At 36.0% G+C, this 19,669-nt stretch overlaps 1 protein-coding gene across 3 annotated transcripts in view; it reads left to right on the forward strand.

The window, feature by feature from the left end:
* The first annotated feature begins 1,940 nt into the window (after positions 1-1,940).
* Positions 1,941-19,669, forward strand: part of LOC117415306 (renalase-like) — a 69,075-nt gene continuing 51,346 nt past the window's right edge. Inside the window, exons 1-4 of one of the 3 annotated variants that reach the window (XM_034025459.3) lie at positions 1,941-2,161; positions 5,696-5,801; positions 7,820-7,965; positions 12,570-12,731. In XM_034025459.3, coding sequence (XP_033881350.2) covers positions 2,044-2,161; positions 5,696-5,801; positions 7,820-7,965; positions 12,570-12,731 — 532 coding nt within the window. In that variant the 5' untranslated portion in view covers positions 1,941-2,043. Of the gene's footprint in view, positions 2,162-5,132; positions 5,180-5,695; positions 5,802-7,819; positions 7,966-12,569; positions 12,732-19,669 lie in introns of those variants that run through there. The other 2 variants (XM_034025460.3, XM_059026438.1) reach the window with 2 other exon arrangements.

Consider the following 19,669-nt stretch of genomic DNA (forward strand, 5'->3'; position numbering starts at 1 on the left):
GTGATCTCGTGCTGGATTATAACGTATTGCATTTACTTTCCACTAGTAGATAAGAAAAGTGCTGAAAATACCCTATTAAAGGGCTTTATTCATATGGTGTCATTAATAAACCGGTCACTGTAATTAAACTTTAGTTTTGGAAATGATAAAAAAGAAAATCATTGTGTAAAGTGTTACATTGTTTCTGTAAGGGATAATTTTAACCTGATTAAAATTGGCCATTATGATTAAACAGGTAAAGTGCAAAACATTACACTAAAACATAAACATAATACATGCAATTGTTGTATTTGGTCAAGTGAAATTAAATCTCTAAACTCTTATACCTGTCACAAATAATGCATATTACAATACTTAAACCAATTCTTCCTTTGTTTTGCATAGCACTGCAAATATGGAGGTTGTAGATACATTGATAACACATAAAGCATCCACAGTCCTACTGCTTTAAACAGTAATTCCGGATTAGGGTGCAATAGGTTTACATCAAAATGTACATTTGTATGGCAAGCTAATATACTGCATTGTTTGTGAAATTACATCATTGGGCTGAAGAGATTGCGTGAGTCAAGATAGAGTGACCTTTATGACAGGAAACTATGAAAAGTTTAATGCTGAATAAAGGTGATTATCATATTGCCCTGTGGCCCCACTGTTTTTGTGGTTACAAGTGTTGCTCCCACAAATTTATAATATGTGGTACACACCTTATTTAATTTAGTTTAAAAAAATTAAAAAAAAAAAAAAAAGATTATTAATGTTATGTTGAGATCCCATAGGGATTACATTACGGACTGGGTCTCCCCCTTTTAATTGTGGGACAAACAAGTGGGTTTTGTTGTTTTAAGGTTGGTGTAATCTGCAAATAGGAGTACGCAGTTTTTCATCTTATTCAGTTCACTGAAAAAATGGATTGTGAGAAAGGGGAGATACGTGGTGTTTTATATAAAACCCTTCTCTAGTCTACATCATGTCTTTATACATTTACATGTTCAATATGAAACCAAACAGATAGATAATAGAACATATTATGGACCCCTAATTATGAAAGTCTGTTTTACACTAAGATAGTGGGTCGTAATAGAAAAATATGGATTCCTGAGAGATATGCTGTATAGTGCCATAGTTTATTGTAGTATTAATCTACATTTTTGTGCTATATAGTTTTATTTCAATGCATTAACATTCATGTTAGACATTAATGAATATGTCAAACTTGTAAACACTGGAATAGGCATGCACTTAATGACACACATGGGCTAATTGGTCAATAACCATCTAACAACGATTCCCTTTTCAGTTCCATGGAAAAGTAGGCAAGGGTCACAAGTTTAAATTTTTCATAAAGTAAGGGGTCTATTTCTCACACACTGCTTTCTGATTCAAAGACAGAGAAATTGAGAGTATCAGAATATCTGGGTATATGTAGAAATCTGTCCATATTGGTGTTAAATTTACATTTTTACATGTGGGTAGGTCAGGGAGATTCTTTTTATGTAACTGATAGCTCTCATTTTGAATGTACAGCTGTAACGGTGGATTCATGTCACTGGCATGCTTGTTAGAATAGTATAGCGGCGATTATGAATATAGTATCACTCATGGAAAAATGGAAAACATAAATCACCATTTTTACCAATGTGCAAACTCCGACTTCCGTAGTGTATTCTCTACTTTAGCTGGTTGTCACGTCATATGTTTGACAGACATCATATGGCGGAAATGAATTTGTAATGATAGGTAGGTATCTGTTTAATTATTTTACTGTGCTAAATGTCCAGACCACGTTTTATTACAATTGAATAATAATTACTCATACAAATATCTCACATTCATTTTAAAACCAGCCTACACCGGTTTAAATGATTTGCATACTCAACGACAGGGAAAACTTTTGGTTGGCCAACAGAGAACGTACGTTGTCGGACAGAAAGGTCAAAGTTCAGTTTAGCATTATGAAAGAGTTGTGCCTTGTGTTGGCCGAAAGTCATCTGCATCGGTATCTAATTTCTTTTACTGAACCGAAAGAACAATATTTTTCTGATGTTCCGAGTATTGATAGTCGGTGCAGGGCTCACAGGCAGCCTCTGTGCTTGCCTGCTGCGAAGAGAAATGCCCAGTAATACAAGTATTGTAGTGTGGGATAAAGCCAGAGGCGCAGGTTAGTTTTGCAGAATTGATTTATAGATTTTTTTTTTTTTTTGATTTTTTTTTAAAGTGACGACGTACAGTGGGATTGATAAGCATATCACTTTTCAACATTAACGAAAAAAAATGTGCTTTGTGTTTTTTTTTATTTACATCATGCATAGATTGATAGGCAATTTCCCCAATTGAAACTGCAGAGTAGTTACACAACTGTTCAGAAACTAAACATGCTACATAGTTTCCAAAAATACAAATATACTGTAACATGGGAATGGGTTTGAGATTTTACGGTATGCATTTTAAATTTGAGAAGCCTGTAACCCTATTATACAGTAGGTGTTAGGATTTAAACGAAACTGTGCTACAATCATATACAGTTATACACATAAAACAAATTGCTATTTCCTTCAGTAGTTTTTGCACTCCTCTTTATTGGAACACATATTTTGTTTACAGTCTAGTTTGTATATCTTAGTTTGAACTTCGCTGTAGCTGCCTCCATTCCTTGAAATCTGCTGATTGCTGCACTTGTCCGACGTTGTGTGAGTCAAATACAAATACAGGCAGTGTGCATGAGCATTGAGCAATAAATTGCAAGTTTATCTTCACACTCTGTATAATAATATTTCAAAGGAAATGCTTATAGAAATTATTTTTTCAACATAAAGTAGATTTAAATGTAAACAAATGTATTATAATTGGTCCAGTGGTTAAAGAAAAGGGCTTGTAACAAGGAGGTCCCCGGTTCAAATCCCACCTCAGCCACTGACTCATTGTGTGACCCTGAGCAAGTCACTTAACCTCCTTGTGCTCCGTCTTTCGGGTGAGACGTAATTGTAATTGACTCTGCAGCTGATGCATAGTTCACATACCCTAGTCTCTGTAAGTCGCCTTGGATAAAGGCCTCTGCTAAATAAACAAATAACAATAATCTCTCTCTCTCTCTCTCTCTCTCTCTATATATATATATATAGTAAATAGACACTAGTATGTTTTTGGGACATTAGCTTAAAGGAGTGATGGTAACCAAGGGTTTAAAACATGTTTTCTTAGCTCTTACTATATATATATATATATATATATATATATATATATATATATATATATATATATATATATATATACTACCAGTCAAAAGTTTTAGAACACCCCCATTTTTCCAGTTTTTATTGAAATTTAAGCAGTTCAAGTCCATTCAATAACCTGAAATGGTACAAAGGTAAGCGGTAAACTGCCAGAGGTTTAAAAAAAAAGTTTAGGTTACCAAAAACTGAAAAATAATGTACATTTCAGAGTTATACAAAAAGGCCTTTTTCAGGGAACAAGTAATGGGTTAACAACTTACAGCTGTTCTGCAGCAATGGAAGTAAATTAAGCCTTGAAAGTTGATGCTAACAATTCCTACAGGTGTCCCAACTTTTGTTGATTACTTAAAAACCCTCTGTCTGTATAAAAGCAGTGTTGGAACAGACTGTGTTACTACACCCTCTTAAGCATTATTTGGACAGTATTGTACTGCAGGAAGTAGTGTATTGCTCTCATAATGGCGAGAAAAAGGCAATTAACAAAGGAAGACAGACAGACCATTATAACCCTTAAAAGTGTAGGTCTTTCCTTTAGAGAAATTGCAAAGAAAGCCAAGGTGTCAGTGAGTACAGTTTCCTACACCATCAAAAGGCACTTGGAAACTGGAGGAAACTCTGACAGGAAGAGGTCTGGCAGACCCAAAGCCACAACAGAATCAGAAGACAAGTTTCTGAGAGTCAACAGCTTGCGTGATAGGCGGCTCACAGGACAACAGCTTCAAGCACAGCTTAACACTGGTCGAAGTAAGCAAGTCTCAGTTTCAACTGTGAAGAGAAGACTTCGAGCTGCAGGTTTGACAGGTCGAGTGGCAGTAAGAAAGCCATTGCTAAGATGGCAAAATAAGAAAAAGAGGCTTGCCTGGGCCATGAAGCACCGCCAGTGGACTACTGAAGACTGGAAGAAGGTCTTATGGATCGATGAATCACAATTTGAAATCTTCGGTTCATCACGCAGGGTTTTTGTACGCCGTCGAGTAGGCGAAAGGATGGTTCCTCGGTGTGTGACACCAACTGTCAAACATGGAGGAGGAAGCGTGGTGGTCTGGGGCTCTTTTGCTGGATCCAGAGTCGGCGACTTGCACAGAGTGAGTGGCACCCTGAACCAAAACTGCTACCACAGCATTTTGCAGCGCCATGCAATACCCTCTGGTATACGCCTAGTTGGTCAGGGGTTCATCCTACAGCAAGATAATGACCCAAAACATACCTCCAGGCTATGTCAGAACTACCTTAGAAGAAAAGAACAAGACGGCAGGCTTCAAATCATGGAATGGCCAGCACAGTCTCCAGACTTAAACCCCATCGAGCTGGTTTGGGATGAACTGGACAGAAAGGTGAAAGCAAAGCAACCTACAAGTGCAACACATTTGTGGGAACTTCTGCAACAGTGTTGGGAAGAACTTTCCGAACAATATTTGATTTCCATTGTAGAAAGAATGCCACGAGTGTGTTCGGCTCTTATATCTGCAAAAGGTGGCTACTTTGAGTCAAAAATTTAGATTAAATTTTGTTAAACAAAACGATTCCATGATTTCTTTTTTATCTCCAATTGTTTATTTGTTCTATGCTTTAATTTGAGAGTACATTGAGACATTAAACTGCGTAAATTTCAATAAAAACTGGAAAAATGGAGATGTTCTAAAACTTTTGACCGGTAGTGTGTGTGTGTATGTGTGTATATATATATATATATATATATATATATATATATATATATATATATATATAGTAACACGGCAGGGAGGGGGTTAAAATCTTCCCTGCCAAAAACATGGGCAAATGCACATTTTGTTTAAATTATTTGTTTAATTATCACCCGCACCTGGTAGTTATTATCAATTAGTACTAGGTGCAGGGGTATTTAAGATGTGCAGTCAGTCTGCACGGGGCTGCTGAGTAGAAGGAAGCAGAAGAGAGGTGCGCTGCTTCCGAGCAGTCATAGGAAAGTAAGTGCTGGAAACCTGCATAGTTTGTTTGTGTTGTGTGACAGGTAAACGGCTTAGCCGTCCTGCAAGTTAGTCAGGGAATAACCCGTTTAGTAAGTACTCCAAAACGGAGTTAGGTTTTGTTTTGTGTTTGTGTTTATTTTTGTGTTTATTAAAAATAGCGCAACCGCGCTTGAAACTCAATTTCTTGTGTCCTAGGTCTGCTTTGAAAGGGGCAAATGAATGACCGTGAGTGCCGGCCGGGTTACAATATATATATATATATATATATATATATATATATATGATTAGGGATAATACTGCAAATGCTGGTAACATTGAGATTAAAACCTCTTTTAAGTCCACTTTCTCTGCAGGATCCTCTACTGTTTTTTTTTTCTTTTCACAGCCTAAATGCCTTGCAAAGCCAAACTACTATTTGAGAATAGGCCTCTGTGAACTGTTTGTGTTAATGTTGTTAAAGCATTATACAACAACCTCTGACTGCTGTTGAAATCCATCTTGTTGCTTTGCTAGGAGGAAGAATGGCAACAAGCAGAAGTCCTAATGACCCCACATGTACTGCTGACCTGGGAGCACAGTACATAACTGCAACACCATACTATTCTCAGAAGCATCAAAGGTAATAATTGTTTATGTATTATGAAAATCTGTTAAAGCAATTGTAGCTAACAAAATACTTCCATAAATGTACTCTACAATCCACATTATATAGGTCTCAAATGTGCAGTTTTGAAAGAAACACATGTATTTTCATTTTAAAACATACTATGTGGAACTACACTAGGTTAAAAAAAAAAAAAAAAAAAAACCTCTGTTTACAAGTCATGCTTTTAGTTTGTCTTGCACTTTCTGGGTCATTTTTACCTGGAAGGTGAAACTGTCCTTGACCCTAAACTGGCTTCTTTCCTGACAATGACCAATCAGCTACTTCCCCTATTGATTGACATGGTTTCAGCCAGTAACAAGCTGTGGTTATTTTGATTAAGTATAATATAAGCTTTTTAGATTAAATGTTATGACATTCCAAAATATATTTCACTAACTATTAATGAGCAAGAAAACCTTGTAAGGGTCGTAATGTTTTAAAACTTGATTACATTTTGACATATTAACCAACCAGGAAAAAAAACCCTTTGTTTATTTGTTTTTTATTTAAATCAAACAGTTGGCCATTATGACAATACTAGCCTCAGTCAATAGAATGTCTTGCAATAGATCAGATAAATAATGCAGGTACTGTACTTCAATGAATAAACCCCAATAAAATTGGTTGTAGAGTTAGTTACCTCCTAAGCTAAGCATTCCATAGAGCTTATGCAGGTAAAAGCATTTACAGGTGGAACTTCATATAACATGGGCACCCAATGAGGTTACAAAACAAGCAAGGCAGAATACAGGATTGATTGTGTTTGCATCCTTTCTATTGACCCCAGACTTTTGTCATCATTTTCAATAATCTTGAACTAAGTATTTTTAGAAAGGAAAAAAATAATGTAAGCAAATACTTTGAGAAGTCTTATTATATGCCCTCATGGCCACAATATCGTTTGGAACATTTCATACATTTTACATGTACATTTGTTACAGAAAGTTATTGGTATACTATCGAACAGAGAAAATAATTAAATGTCATTTTTATACTGTTCTTTGCAAGAGCATTTGTACATATTAGTGTGGCAATGTGGCCACGCCCTTGTGCGTAGTTTGTTTATGTTACGTGTTGTGTGTAAATGTTGGTGTATAGTCATTGGTACACGGGATATAAATGGGTCTGTGTAACACGAGTGATTTAAATTGTATATTAGTATTTAGGCACGAGGATGGCACATCGCATCATGTGCATTTAAACAAACTACGCACAAGGGCGTGGCCACATTGCCACAGTTAGTTTTATTATTATTATTATTATTATTATTACCTGTTAACCGAACAGCCATCTGTTAATATTTCATATTACTGTATTTGCAATGTTTATCTGTCTCATTATCATAGACATCATACACTAACCAGGTATAATTGTTAAATATTTATTTAATACACATATGTAGGTACATTTATTGTTAGCCCTGCAGAGCTGAATTTTCACTCACACTTTATATTCAGGATCACTAAAGACATTGCACTGTCTCCTTGAACCACTTTTCTTTATCCTAGAAAGCAAAAACTAAAACAGATCTCTCTTTTCTTTACTTACTACATAAGACAAAGAATTACAATGAAACCTACAGTAGCAACTGGTTGGTTTTCGTTTATTATTATTTATTTCTTAGCAGACACCCTTATCCAGGGCGACTTACAATTGTTACAAGATATCACATTATACAGATATCACATTATTTATTTTTTTTTTTTTACATACAACTACCCATTTATACAATTGGGTTTTTACTGGAGCAATCTAGGTAAAGTACCTTGCTCAAGGGTACAACAGCAGTTTCCCCCACTGGGGATTGAACCCACAACCCTCTGGTCAAGAGTCCAGAGCCCTAACCACTACTCCACACTGCTGCCCTGTTTAGGATGGCTGCATGCTTTTCAGAGCTTTCAAAGAAACCAGGTATAAGTATGATTATAGTCTAAAGATTATCAGGAAACTATCGACTAAAGTTTTTGATAAATATTCCCTTTGATTCCCAGCTTTTATGAAGAGCTGTTGGCGCACAGCATTTTAAAATTCCTGACTGCCCCAGTGGAAGGAATGGTGATGAAAGAGGACGGGAGCCGCAACTTCATAACCCCGCGGGGAATCTCTTCTATTGTCAAGCATTATCTCGGAGAGTCAGGTAGTCTGCAAGCAGTTCACTTTGATATGGTGTTAGTGATAGGGCATCCTCTAATCTCGTTTTTCTCAGCTGCTTGGTCCGTAGTACAGGGGCCAATCAGAAGAGGGCTTTTTTTATGTGCTACATGCTTCCTCTTTTATGTCACTAATCAACATGCAGACTTCTTTATTAATATTTAAAGCAGTTCGGAAAAGTGGTTGTCGGCTCCATTGACTGTTAAAGTGTGAAATAAGGCAGTTTACTGTTATCCCCTTTTCTTATACTTGGGCACCTTGTTCTAGTACTGATATATCATATATAGTATAAGGTTAGCCTTTGTCTCTTGTAGTCTGTAATGTCATCAGAATCTGCCTTGATCCAAAAACTTGTAATTGACAGTCTTTTTTTAAGCTTTAAAATATATTTTCTTACCTTCTATTAGTGTTAGCAACATTATCAGCCAGATTGAGGCTTGGACTACTTTAATTATTGAGTGAGGCCGGACCATGGAGGTGAACTTCAGTACAGGAAGTGTTTGGGTAACAGGAAACATGAGTTTAAACTTTCTAAAATTTCAGCTTGGTTAGATATTTAAGTAAAACAAAACAATCTGAACTGGTCCATGATAAGGCTTGCAAACATGGCTAGAATCCCGCTCTTGTCAAGTTGCCAATCTTGGCTGGGGACCCAACAGGGAGTTCTGCATTGGTCTTTCCACTCCTGTAGTGTTCAAGAGGAAGAATGGTTAGGTATAGTTCACCTCTTCACTCTTCAGTGACCCCTACTGGCTGGCTACCTGTCCAGTCCAGATAGAGACTTTCCAGTAAGAACTGTTAGTAGGTTCGGCTGGTGGAAAGAGATAGTTGGCTAGACTTAGCAGGTTACTCCTTTATCTTCAGTCCAGTAGGTTGCAACATTGAAGCAGTGAAGAATCAGCATTCAAATTGTATCGAAAAAGTGATAAAATTGATAAAGAATTTACCTTTTGAAGAACGAAAAGGTAAGAGTGCTAGAGAAAATGTTGTGGGTACAACAACTGTCAGTCCTTTTCAGTCTTTATTAAAACCAACTTCATTTTACTGTCAGGCTTTTTGACCCTACAATCCCACACTAATGACTCCACTGGCCTCCTGTGGTCCATGACATGTACTTTTCTTGTTCTGCTCTGCGCACTAGTTGTGGGAAATTTCCAGCCCTGTTTTTTTTCATTTTCCCAGTAGACAACTATCTGGCTCATTAAATACTAAAAACAAGCCCTATGCCAGTTTGGTGGAGAGCCAGAAACTCCCCAGGTTCATCTTTCTAGTTGTTTACATCGGTCATTCCAGCACTAGTTGTGCCTGGGGTTGCAACTTTAGTGGCTTTAGTGGGTTGAGCTACTGTGTCAGCCCCTTCTGTACTGTTCTCCGTTTCAGACATTTTTGCATAGAACTTGCCAAGAATGACTTTCAAATTCTATGAATCCACCTTAAACTTCATAGCTGGCGATGACATCTTCTGGTCTGTTTAACACAGACTGTTCTAAAGAGGTCTATTTTCAACATTTTATAAAGGGACTGCGGTTGGATTTTGGACCCAAACAGAAAGTGATTAAAAAAGCAATAGCCCAAAACAAAAACAACCCAATGTCTCCTGATACAAGAGCAGTATGTAGCAGGGAAACTAAGTGGCTTTTCATTGGCATCAGACAAAAAAAACACGTAATTATATTTTTCCTTTCAGAAATGTTCTCATCCAAAATGTAGTTCTGATTCTCTATTTCCTAGAAAGAGGGATTTGGCTGAGAATGACTAGGGCTGATAATGTGTTGCATTGAGCATTTATTAAAATCATAAGGAGACTTTAATGAACCCAATTTGGAAAATGTAATTAGAATTCAAAAGGCTTTTGGGAAGGTTGCGTCATTTAAAATAAAAGAAAGCATGTGATGTAACTAGGGCTTCTGATTTTCGGTTTTAACCGATAACACCCCCGATACAAAAAAAAATGAAATCGGAGGATAGCCAATAAACACCGGAAAAAATGTGGAAATGGTTAATCAATTCATGTTGACTTACCCCTATTCCCATTAAAAATAAATAAAATAAAACCCACTACGAAAAAAAATAATGATAAATACATTTCCTAGTGCCGCTGGGCAATGTCCCGCCTTCCTGACTTGCATCTATCATTGATTTGTTCTCAATACTTTAAACCTACCCCAACTACTGAGTGACAGCACATTCCTACATTTCTATTGGAGACGCCGCTTGTGAGATTTAAAATGAGATTACAATCAGGATGGCGGCTTGTTTGCGGGATTTCAAGCTGTATTACAGTTAAGATATGAAGGAATTAAAACAGAATTGTGGCAAAATGTACAAAAATGCCTACACACAAAAACCTCAGAAGAATGTGCTCGTGACCATAGGGATTTTGTTGTGGAAGACAGCAATGGAAAGAAGGTACAACTTAAGTACTGTCGAGTTGCTACTATGCATATTTTGACAGAAAAAAAAAACGCTCAAGCATTTTGGAAAGTAACCAAAAACACTAATTTCATACAGTATATCAAAAATGAAAGCCCTGAAAAAAAAGATTTACATAACTCAAAAATAGCTAAAAATAAGCACCGAAAAATTAATAAAACCCGAAAAACAGAAGCCCTAGATATAACTTTTGTGTTTTGTTGCCCTCAACAGAACATTGCACTCCATTGCATTACAACGGATATCTACTGTAACTTGAATCTAAACCCATTTACTATTGAATAGTTGGAACACCACATTGGATCTGTTTGGTGTGCTTTAAAATGTATTGTCTTCTGGCATGAAAGGCCACCAATCAAATTAGGCCATTTCTTATTGCATCCTGTTTTAGCAGTGTATTGATTTTATTTAATCAGCCCATATCCTTCCACTAAATTACCACAGCAAATTTAATTGTCTTGAGTTTCGATTTTATTTCTTTTTCAAATTGGAATCCACTACACCTTTGACAGATTGTATAGTCTGTACTTAATTCTGTACTTATTCCATGTTGTTTCCTCGTGCATGCTGGTTTTTCATGTGTTCCCAGAGTAAACCTGGCCTCTGCTTTGGGAAATGTTTCCTGAACCAATCAGGAGACATTCTGTGGGCATGGTGCTCTTTGGTCATGTGACTATGCAAGTTGGCATTACAGGTGGTTTTGACAGTTGCTAAAAGTATCATTTTTATTGATACAGTATGTACCATATGTCTAATGTGTTACCAGTTCCTTCAATTTTCAGACTGTATGGGGTGATGTGCTACCACAAAAATATGAGGAAATGTGGCCCCTGCTGTTTGCTGGGCTGAAGACCACTCAAGTCTCTTCATTAAAAGAAAGCTGAAAAGCATTTTTTTTTAAATGCTTTCAGATAACCAGGAACATGTGTGATTTGAAGCCTTTTTGTTTGACATACATGCTGGTCTAACAAACGCACCAGACTGTTGAGGATTCATATTAATGATGCCTAAAATGTTTTAGTTAGGCTAACAATAACAGCTTTACTGATTTAAAAAAAAAGAGACTCTCAGAACCTATGGTATCAAACAAACTTGCATCAAAAACACAAAATGAATATGTGGTTCTGAAAACCTTGAATCTAATTATCACTAGTCCTCTTATCGCTGTGCCGAATATCTTTTTGTTAAATAATTGGAATTTAGAAAATGTGTAAAGGTAGTAAATAAGTAAAATAAATAAATAAATAATTGAATTCGTTAACTATGAATGGGCTATATGAAGTAGATGCCAAATGTTTATATATGCAGTTCTATGCAGGCTATCTTCCTCTGTCTGTATGGTTATAAATGCTAACATCTCCCCTGCCACAGAGGAAATGGGTGTTGTCATATCTAGAAATGCTGCAGTGTGGCACAAGGCATAAGGCTTATGACCTCTATAAGACCTTGGCCTCACTTTGTCTTTGCTTTCTTCTTTCTTTCAATGCCACATATCCAACCACGTTTCCCCTACATTAACGATTTAGGTTCTGGTATAGTAAGCAAATTTGTTAAATTTGCAGACGACACAAAAATAGGAGGAGTGGCAAACACTGCTGTAGCAGCAAAGGTCATTCAAAATGATCTAGACAGCTTTCAGAACTGGGCAGACACATGGCAAATGACATTTAATAGAGAAAAGTATAAAGTATTGCATGCAGGCAATAAAAATGTGCATTATAAATATCTTATGGGAGATACTGAAATTGAAGAAGGGATCTATGAAAAAGACCTAGGAGTTTATGTTGACTCAGAAATGTCTTCATCTAGGCTACGCGGTGATCTAATTCAAACATTCAAAATCCTAAAAGGTATAGACAATGTCGACCAAGGGGACTTCTTTGACCTGAAAAAAGAAACAAGTACCAGGGGTCACAAATGGAGATTAGATAAAGGGGCATTCAGAACAGAAAATAGAAGGCACTTTTTTACACGGAGAATTGTGAGGGTCTGGAACCAACTCCCCAGTAATGTTGTTGAAGCTGAAACCCTGGGAACCTTCAAGAAGCTGCTTGATGAGATTCTGGGATCAATAAGCTACTAACAACCAAACAAGCAAGATGGGCTGACTGGCCACCTCTCGTTTGTAAACTTTCTTATGTTATGTTCTTACTCAAGCAGGAGCAGAGGTGTTCTTCAACTACCACGTGACCCATATTCACCTCAAGGATGAGAAATGGGAAGTCTGCAGGAAGTCGGGGGCTCCAGAGCAGTTTCATGCAGTTGTCCTTACCATGCCCGTCCCACAAATCCTCCAGCTGCAAGGGGACCTTGACAAGTGTGAGTAGGCTACAGTGATATTTGTTAGATAAGTGTAACAGTACACTAAAACCGTGGTACAATGCTGAAACACAATATGTAGGTTACACAAATGTCTTCCCAACTAGCAGCATGGTACACACAACCAGCACTGAAAATAAGCAACTACTCTCAGTGTTGCAAACACTTCTCAAAACACACCTACAGTATACAGTACTGATAACTACCTTGTTACTATGCTAATGAAAGCAAGGAAAATGTTTTATTTACCCTTTTAAAAAGACCAGATTGGTAACCTTTAAATAAACCAAATCCAAAAAAATGTGTGTTCCAGTTCAAACTATTTCTGGAATTTTCAGAAACTGCTTGTGTGATGACAAAGGGCACCCTTACAGGAGTTGTTAACATTTTTATTGTAGCTCTTTTTGAAACTTTTTTTTTTTTTTTTTTTGCTTTTTTAATTAGAATTTTCCTATGCTTTTAAAGATCACCTTCACCCAAAATACATATACAAAATATTTTCATGGCAACCAGAGAATCAGATTAAAACCAGAATGCCATGCATTCTTGGAAATATATAATACACTTTTGAAATAGTACTGCAAATTAAATAATTCCATTGGATGTTTATTAAATAAACAAATTGCATTAGAATAAATAGATAATAGTACCATTCTTTTACATTTATTTATATTTCTGTTTTAAATAAATAATACAAAACACTTGTGAATTAAATATCTGCTTCTCTTAAAACACAGAAAATGCAGGAACAGGAATATTACTGGGATATAGAAACTTATTGGGCAAAGTTTGTGACATTCACTGATCTCTGACCTGTGTCTGTATAGTACAGTCATGTGACTTCTTGGAGAGATTTAAAATGATTTCAGAACTTCTAACTTTAAACAAATGGATATTTTATAAAAAGAAAAAAATTAAAAAAAATACAGTGAATTTTTTTAACAAGAATGTATTCCACAGTAAACATTAAACAACGGTCAATATGTCTACAATGAGTTCTCTGGTTAGGCAAGCACTTGTCTGAAACGGTAGATAAATCATAATTGGTTTGAAAAAAAAAGTATTGATATTGGAACCAGCTGAAGCTGCTATCTCTCATACCTCTTACTGGGGAGTGCTGATGTGGCCAGGAAGAGAGACAGCAGCCTTCTAAATCAGCAGCCAGCTAAATTGGTCCCTAGCTGTCTAGTTAATTCTGACTTTCTGTAGTAAGCACCCTATTGGTATTCTCTGTACAAAACTACAAAACTTGAAATGGAAAACAGCTAGTCCTAAAGGAGTGATATGGAAATTTGAGTCGAAAGTCAAAACCCCTGGGGTGTATAGAGTTTTTAAATACAGAAGTTGAGACGAGTCATTCACTACAGGCAAATATATGGCATTGAAATTGGAGAACGAGAGAAGGAAAATATATGCCTTTTATTTTTATTCGTGTGAGGGTTAAAATAAATAAATTGCAACACCTGCCATAGCACTGTAAATAGGGTCTAGAGCTACTATTGGTAGCCAGGATGATCCTGAAACTGTTTAAATAGCTCTACAGTATTGTGTGTACTTGGTATTAACATTACTTAGTTTAAGTTATTGAGTGTATCAGATTCTGGAGATATAAGGGAGGTGTCTGCCTGTCTGTTCATCCGTCTGTCTGTATGTTACATTTTTGCATATACCTAGATAATAGCTTATCATAGTGTCTCTTTCCCACCTTGAAGTTACACATATATAGATATAGTAAAATATTATGGTCTATTTTATATAGGGGTAATTACTAGGGGTGGGCAACAATATGAAAATTGTATATCGATATCGTGCACCTATTTAGATATCGATAATATCGAAGTCTTTCAAAACACAGACATACAATAACACAATTGCAATATGAAACATATAAGTTAACAGATATTTACAGATGAAAAGCAATAACTTATTTTAATTTAGTGGTGCTTTTGCTTCACAATATCCATGGAGAAAAACAAGGTCTTGTTATATTGTTTTACTATTCCATCATCAGCCACCTCAAAACCGAAATATTTCTATAGGGCCTACAGATTTTCTAGGCAATGTATTAAGTACAGTGTCATGCTGAATCTTCCATTATTTTGATGTGTTTTGATGTTTTAAAAGTGCATCTAAGTTATAATAAATACATTAATAGCATAAGTAATCACACAGACAAAATACAATGAACTGCTGATGCATGTGCATATCTCAGAATAATGCAGCATGCAAATAGCGTTTGGTACCTAAATGCCAATCAATGGAATAAAATGGTTAAATAATACTTTAATGTGTGGTGTTTGTATACAAGACTGACAATGATTGGTATGCATAGGGTTTTTTGTATCTTAATATAAAATCAGCAGTATTAGCAATAAAAAGTGTGTCTGTGAGGGTACGTGTGGTTTTTTTTTTTTAATGCCACGATATTGCAATATAGAAACTATTAACGGTATCGATAGCCTATCAAAATATCTATACTGGTGCCCACCCCTAGTAAAACAGAGATTTTTTTTTTTTTTTTTTTTATCATTTGAACAGCTTGGGAGCGTTTTTATACACTATTAGAAAAATGAAGGAAATAAATTAATGTTAAACCCTTAAAATAATATCGCCTGGTGGGATCAGAGTGGATTTTTTTTTTGCTCTGTTTTGGATTAATACCCGACCCCTAAAGGAAGTAATATCATTGTATATTACACTAGTACAGCATGTATCTACCAACTAAATATGCTACTGGTTAACGTACAGTAGGAGCCATGTTTTCTATGGATACAGAGAACAGATATTGGCAATTGTAAAGTCACTCTCCTAATTGCTTGGTGCTTAATGTTTGGAATGGGAAATTGTGGGCTCAGGCACCATGCCAAGACTTGTAGTAAAAATACTGTAACCTGTAAAACAGATTGATGACAAATGCAAAAATGTTGTACAGAATTGTGGTTATTGCCTGTGAATAATACCATTTTAAAGGGTAGATCTCAGTGAGGAGTAGAAAAAAACAAAACAAAAAAACCCCATACAAACCTGAGTTAGCAGCTGAAAATAATAAGCCCTACTGGGGAAGAAGGGAACACTGTTAGCATGGAGACCGTGGTTATTCTGCAGCCCAGGCGGTACTTAAAGAGATCAATACCAAATTAAATTACCTGTACCCAGTTTCCAAATATATTATGTGTTATCAGACAGTACTATATCCAATGGAACCATATCAATGCTGAAACCTTTTTAGTGAAACTGGCTGAAGTGGAGGGTTTCTTTTGCCCTTAACAGATGGCAGTGTTGCTGATGTATCTTTGCAACAGACATCTTCACATCAACCATTTACAGAGCTTGAAAATATATAACCTCCCACTGCTGCATGCTTGGCTGTTTTGGTTTAAATGGGAGAACATTTTACATTGTAGCTGAATCTACTTAAATGTAAAGAAACTTTACAAACAGGCCAGTAAGTGTACAGAAGAACTGAACAGAATTTGAATTGTACTTCCTTATAAAATTTAACTTGACTGTGCAGGAAATGTAGCTTTAAATACCCAGCTGATGAAACTGAATATATGTCTTGGTGTTCCTGGGATGGGGTCTGATTCAGATGCACAATAATACCACGTTTACAGATTCCAAACTGCTCCTGACGGCTTCTGCAGATGCCATGGCAACTCCAGCAGGTTCCAGAATGTGTTGGTGCCTGTAGTAAAGTGCCACTATCTTATTTGGTGACCTACTACAATACCTGCAAAGAGTCAACCTTTATTTTTTATTTCATGTTTTCATTTTGCAATTTAAAAAAGTAATAAGAGTTTGTTTGTTCTGTCACTTCAAAAGTGTGATAAATTCAGGGTGTGATATTTTCTGCTTTTGGTAATAAAATTTAGCAAGAATCAACTACAGAGTGGAAATGTTGTTAAAATGAGTTGAAACGTAAACAAGACGTGAAGTAAGTACACTAATGAATACCAAACAAATCCCCAGAAAAGCTCTTTGTAGAGTAGAGGTAGATTAATCAAGGATGGTAATAAGACTCATATTACATAGCAGTTTCACCCATTCAAATTTTTAACAAAAGCTTGATTAGCCACAGTATGTGTGTAACAAGTTTAGGTGTGTCTTATTAAACTCCTAGTAAAACCAGGAATGGATCAAACTGCTATGCAATGGGAGTCTTATTTCCATCTGTGTTAATGCAGTATAATTTACTGCCAATGCTCTGTTAGTAAAGTATTGACAAGCATATATGCATAATGCATTTAGCTGTGCAGGAAATATTTAAAAACATAAAACACAAGAAAATGAGGAAACCTGTGTTTACTTCATAGATTTTGAAAGATGATCTGTGACCTTTTTTGGTAAACTCCTGTAAGATTATTTTAGTCTTAATCATCTTGTAGGCATATCAAGTGCATGATTTTTTTTCTCAATAGCTCGATACAGAGGAGGAATTTAATGTATAACCTAGTCTGTAATGTTTATGTAAAGAACATGGCCACAGCATTGCCTTGAATGTAAAAAAAGAAAAAAATAAATGTTATTATATTCTTTAAAATGTGATATACAAAATTGAAATGTTTTAATTATTACACAAAGTATGACTTTTAAAGAATTAATTAGTCTGGGACCCTGGAAGTATATGGGATCCAAGGGAAGTGAAATACATTGACCCTAGGAAGGTACAGATCTGCAGTAACTGTGTGGAGGCAGCAGATGGCAGCATTCATGTGTTATTCAGGAAAGCTGCACATGCAAGAGGCTGCAGTCTGGAAATACTTGTAACAGAATTAATTAAACTGTACAAGAACTGCATGCTTCACATTTCCCCTTTTATCAGAGTTCTTAAAAAAAATCAGGAAAGGACACAGTGACCCCCAGGCATACATGTGCTTCCACATTGACAGACAGATAAACTACTTATTTGCAGAACTCTGGAATAAACAAATGAATTAATTACACAAAATGTGTGACATTTTCATATGACTTAAGTAGGTATCAGCTGCCACCTTAAAATTATTTAGCTTCTGTTATGATTTTAGATGCAGTATTGAAAAGAAGTCCAAAGGTGATATTTAAAAAAAAAAAAAAAAATCTTATTATCTTGAGTAAATTTCTGTTGATAAAGATCTGCAACTAAAGAAGTGGATAATATTTTGAGCATAAATATTGAATCAACAGAACTCGGGATTGCAGAAGAGAACTTGATTATAGGTTGAAATGCAAAAAGAAACGAAGATTTAAACACCAGACGTTTACTCCAAATCAACTAAACATGTTTTGAAAACAGCCTGCAGCTTATGTATACTTAAAACTTGTTTAAAGCTATATTCCCTTATACAGTAGGTTGTAAAGGCTTCCTGGGGCATTTAAAAAGTGTGCCCCTTTTTTCTGACTTACAAATTAGCTTTTCATCACAAGATTTAAAATAAACCTTTGGAAACAATGTTAAATTTCAGAAGGAATACAAAGGTATATAGTGTTACTTGGAAATAAGACATTTAAGGGGCAGTTCATCTTGAAATGAGCATCCCCCTTCTTATGACTTACTTTGTGTTATAGGCTGCATGTTTAACTTACATAACTCTGTTAACATGTGGTCAGCAGTTGTAGGTCATTCTGACATCACAGAAATAACTTGTCACAAGAAATCAATTTTTTTAATTGTTAGCTAGCCTTCTTCCTAGACAGGATACACCACTGGATATTGCTATATCAGCTTTTACTGCAAACGTGAAGCCTGTTTCAGACAACACACACCGACACACTGTAACATAGAGCATGGTGACTAATCAATTATTCTGGAGAGGGAAGTCATTGATTATTTAGAGTGGCACTGGTCACAGCCTTAGGGGAGAAATGCAACAGTTCCCCAAACTGCTGACTTACCGTTTACAAAAAAAATGGCTGATTATGAAGGATTTGGACTCTACAAGCTGCAGACGTCTTCTGTGAATAGCTTCTGTTTCTGTTTAGACTACATTCACTGTCGAGTCACAGTGAATGTAATCACTGTGAACAGCAGCAGAAACATTAGCTGGCATTTCTAAAATGAAAGTTGCAACACTGCTGGATGTAATTAAACATACTGTGGTGCTTTTTTCATTTGCACCACCTCAGCCATTTTAAAATACTGTACTGCTAAGTGCTTCCTCCTCATTCTTGCTTAGTAAAGAGCATTAAAGGGATGCAGCAGCTCAAGGTTTTAAAAGTGGTCCAGTTTGTTTTTCCTCTTGGAATATCTTTTGGTTCTTTGCTGTTTGATGCTTCAGTTTGGAAGAAAGACAACTCTGTAGATAAAAAGTTGAAATTGCTCCTACATGGTATCCAATCCCTTTCATTTCATTATTATTCTTCATCCGGTATCTTTTATAGCCCTGTTGTATGATCTTAAGTAATGTTTTTTGGCCTTTTTGGCCAAACCTTCAGAACTTCCTTGAATAATCCACAGGGATTTGTGTGTTTTTCTAAGCATCTTAAGTTTTGAGAGCTTTGTAGTAAAATATGGCCTGTAAGAGCCTGCTTTATTTCATGCCTGTTCGTATAGCATTGAGGACATACATACATGTTGACTTTTACATGCCCTATATGTTTTACATTGATTAGAAATGTCTGTGCATGCCTCTTTTTGTAGTGATGCCACTGAAACAATAACCTCTATGCTATGATTAGAGTTCCAGTCCCCTGCAGGGCTTGGCATACAGCAATTATTCAGATCTCAGCTTGGCTAGCTTATGGGGAAAGCTTCCCTCTGTGACTGGGAAGGAAGAGCTACACAATAGGAGCCCCATAGTAGTAGAACAGGAGGGCTAACCTAGCCATATTAGGATTAGCTTCAGGACCACTGATCCCTTTACTGTGCTGAAGGTTCTTTTTGTTCTTTACATTTTTTTTTTTTCATTTTTTTTTTTTTTTTTTTTTAATTATTGCAGATTTTTTCAGGTACCACACTGTAC

Source organism: Acipenser ruthenus, chromosome 7 (genome assembly GCF_902713425.1).
Source record: "Acipenser ruthenus chromosome 7, fAciRut3.2 maternal haplotype, whole genome shotgun sequence".
Lineage (NCBI taxonomy): Eukaryota > Metazoa > Chordata > Actinopteri > Acipenseriformes > Acipenseridae > Acipenser > Acipenser ruthenus.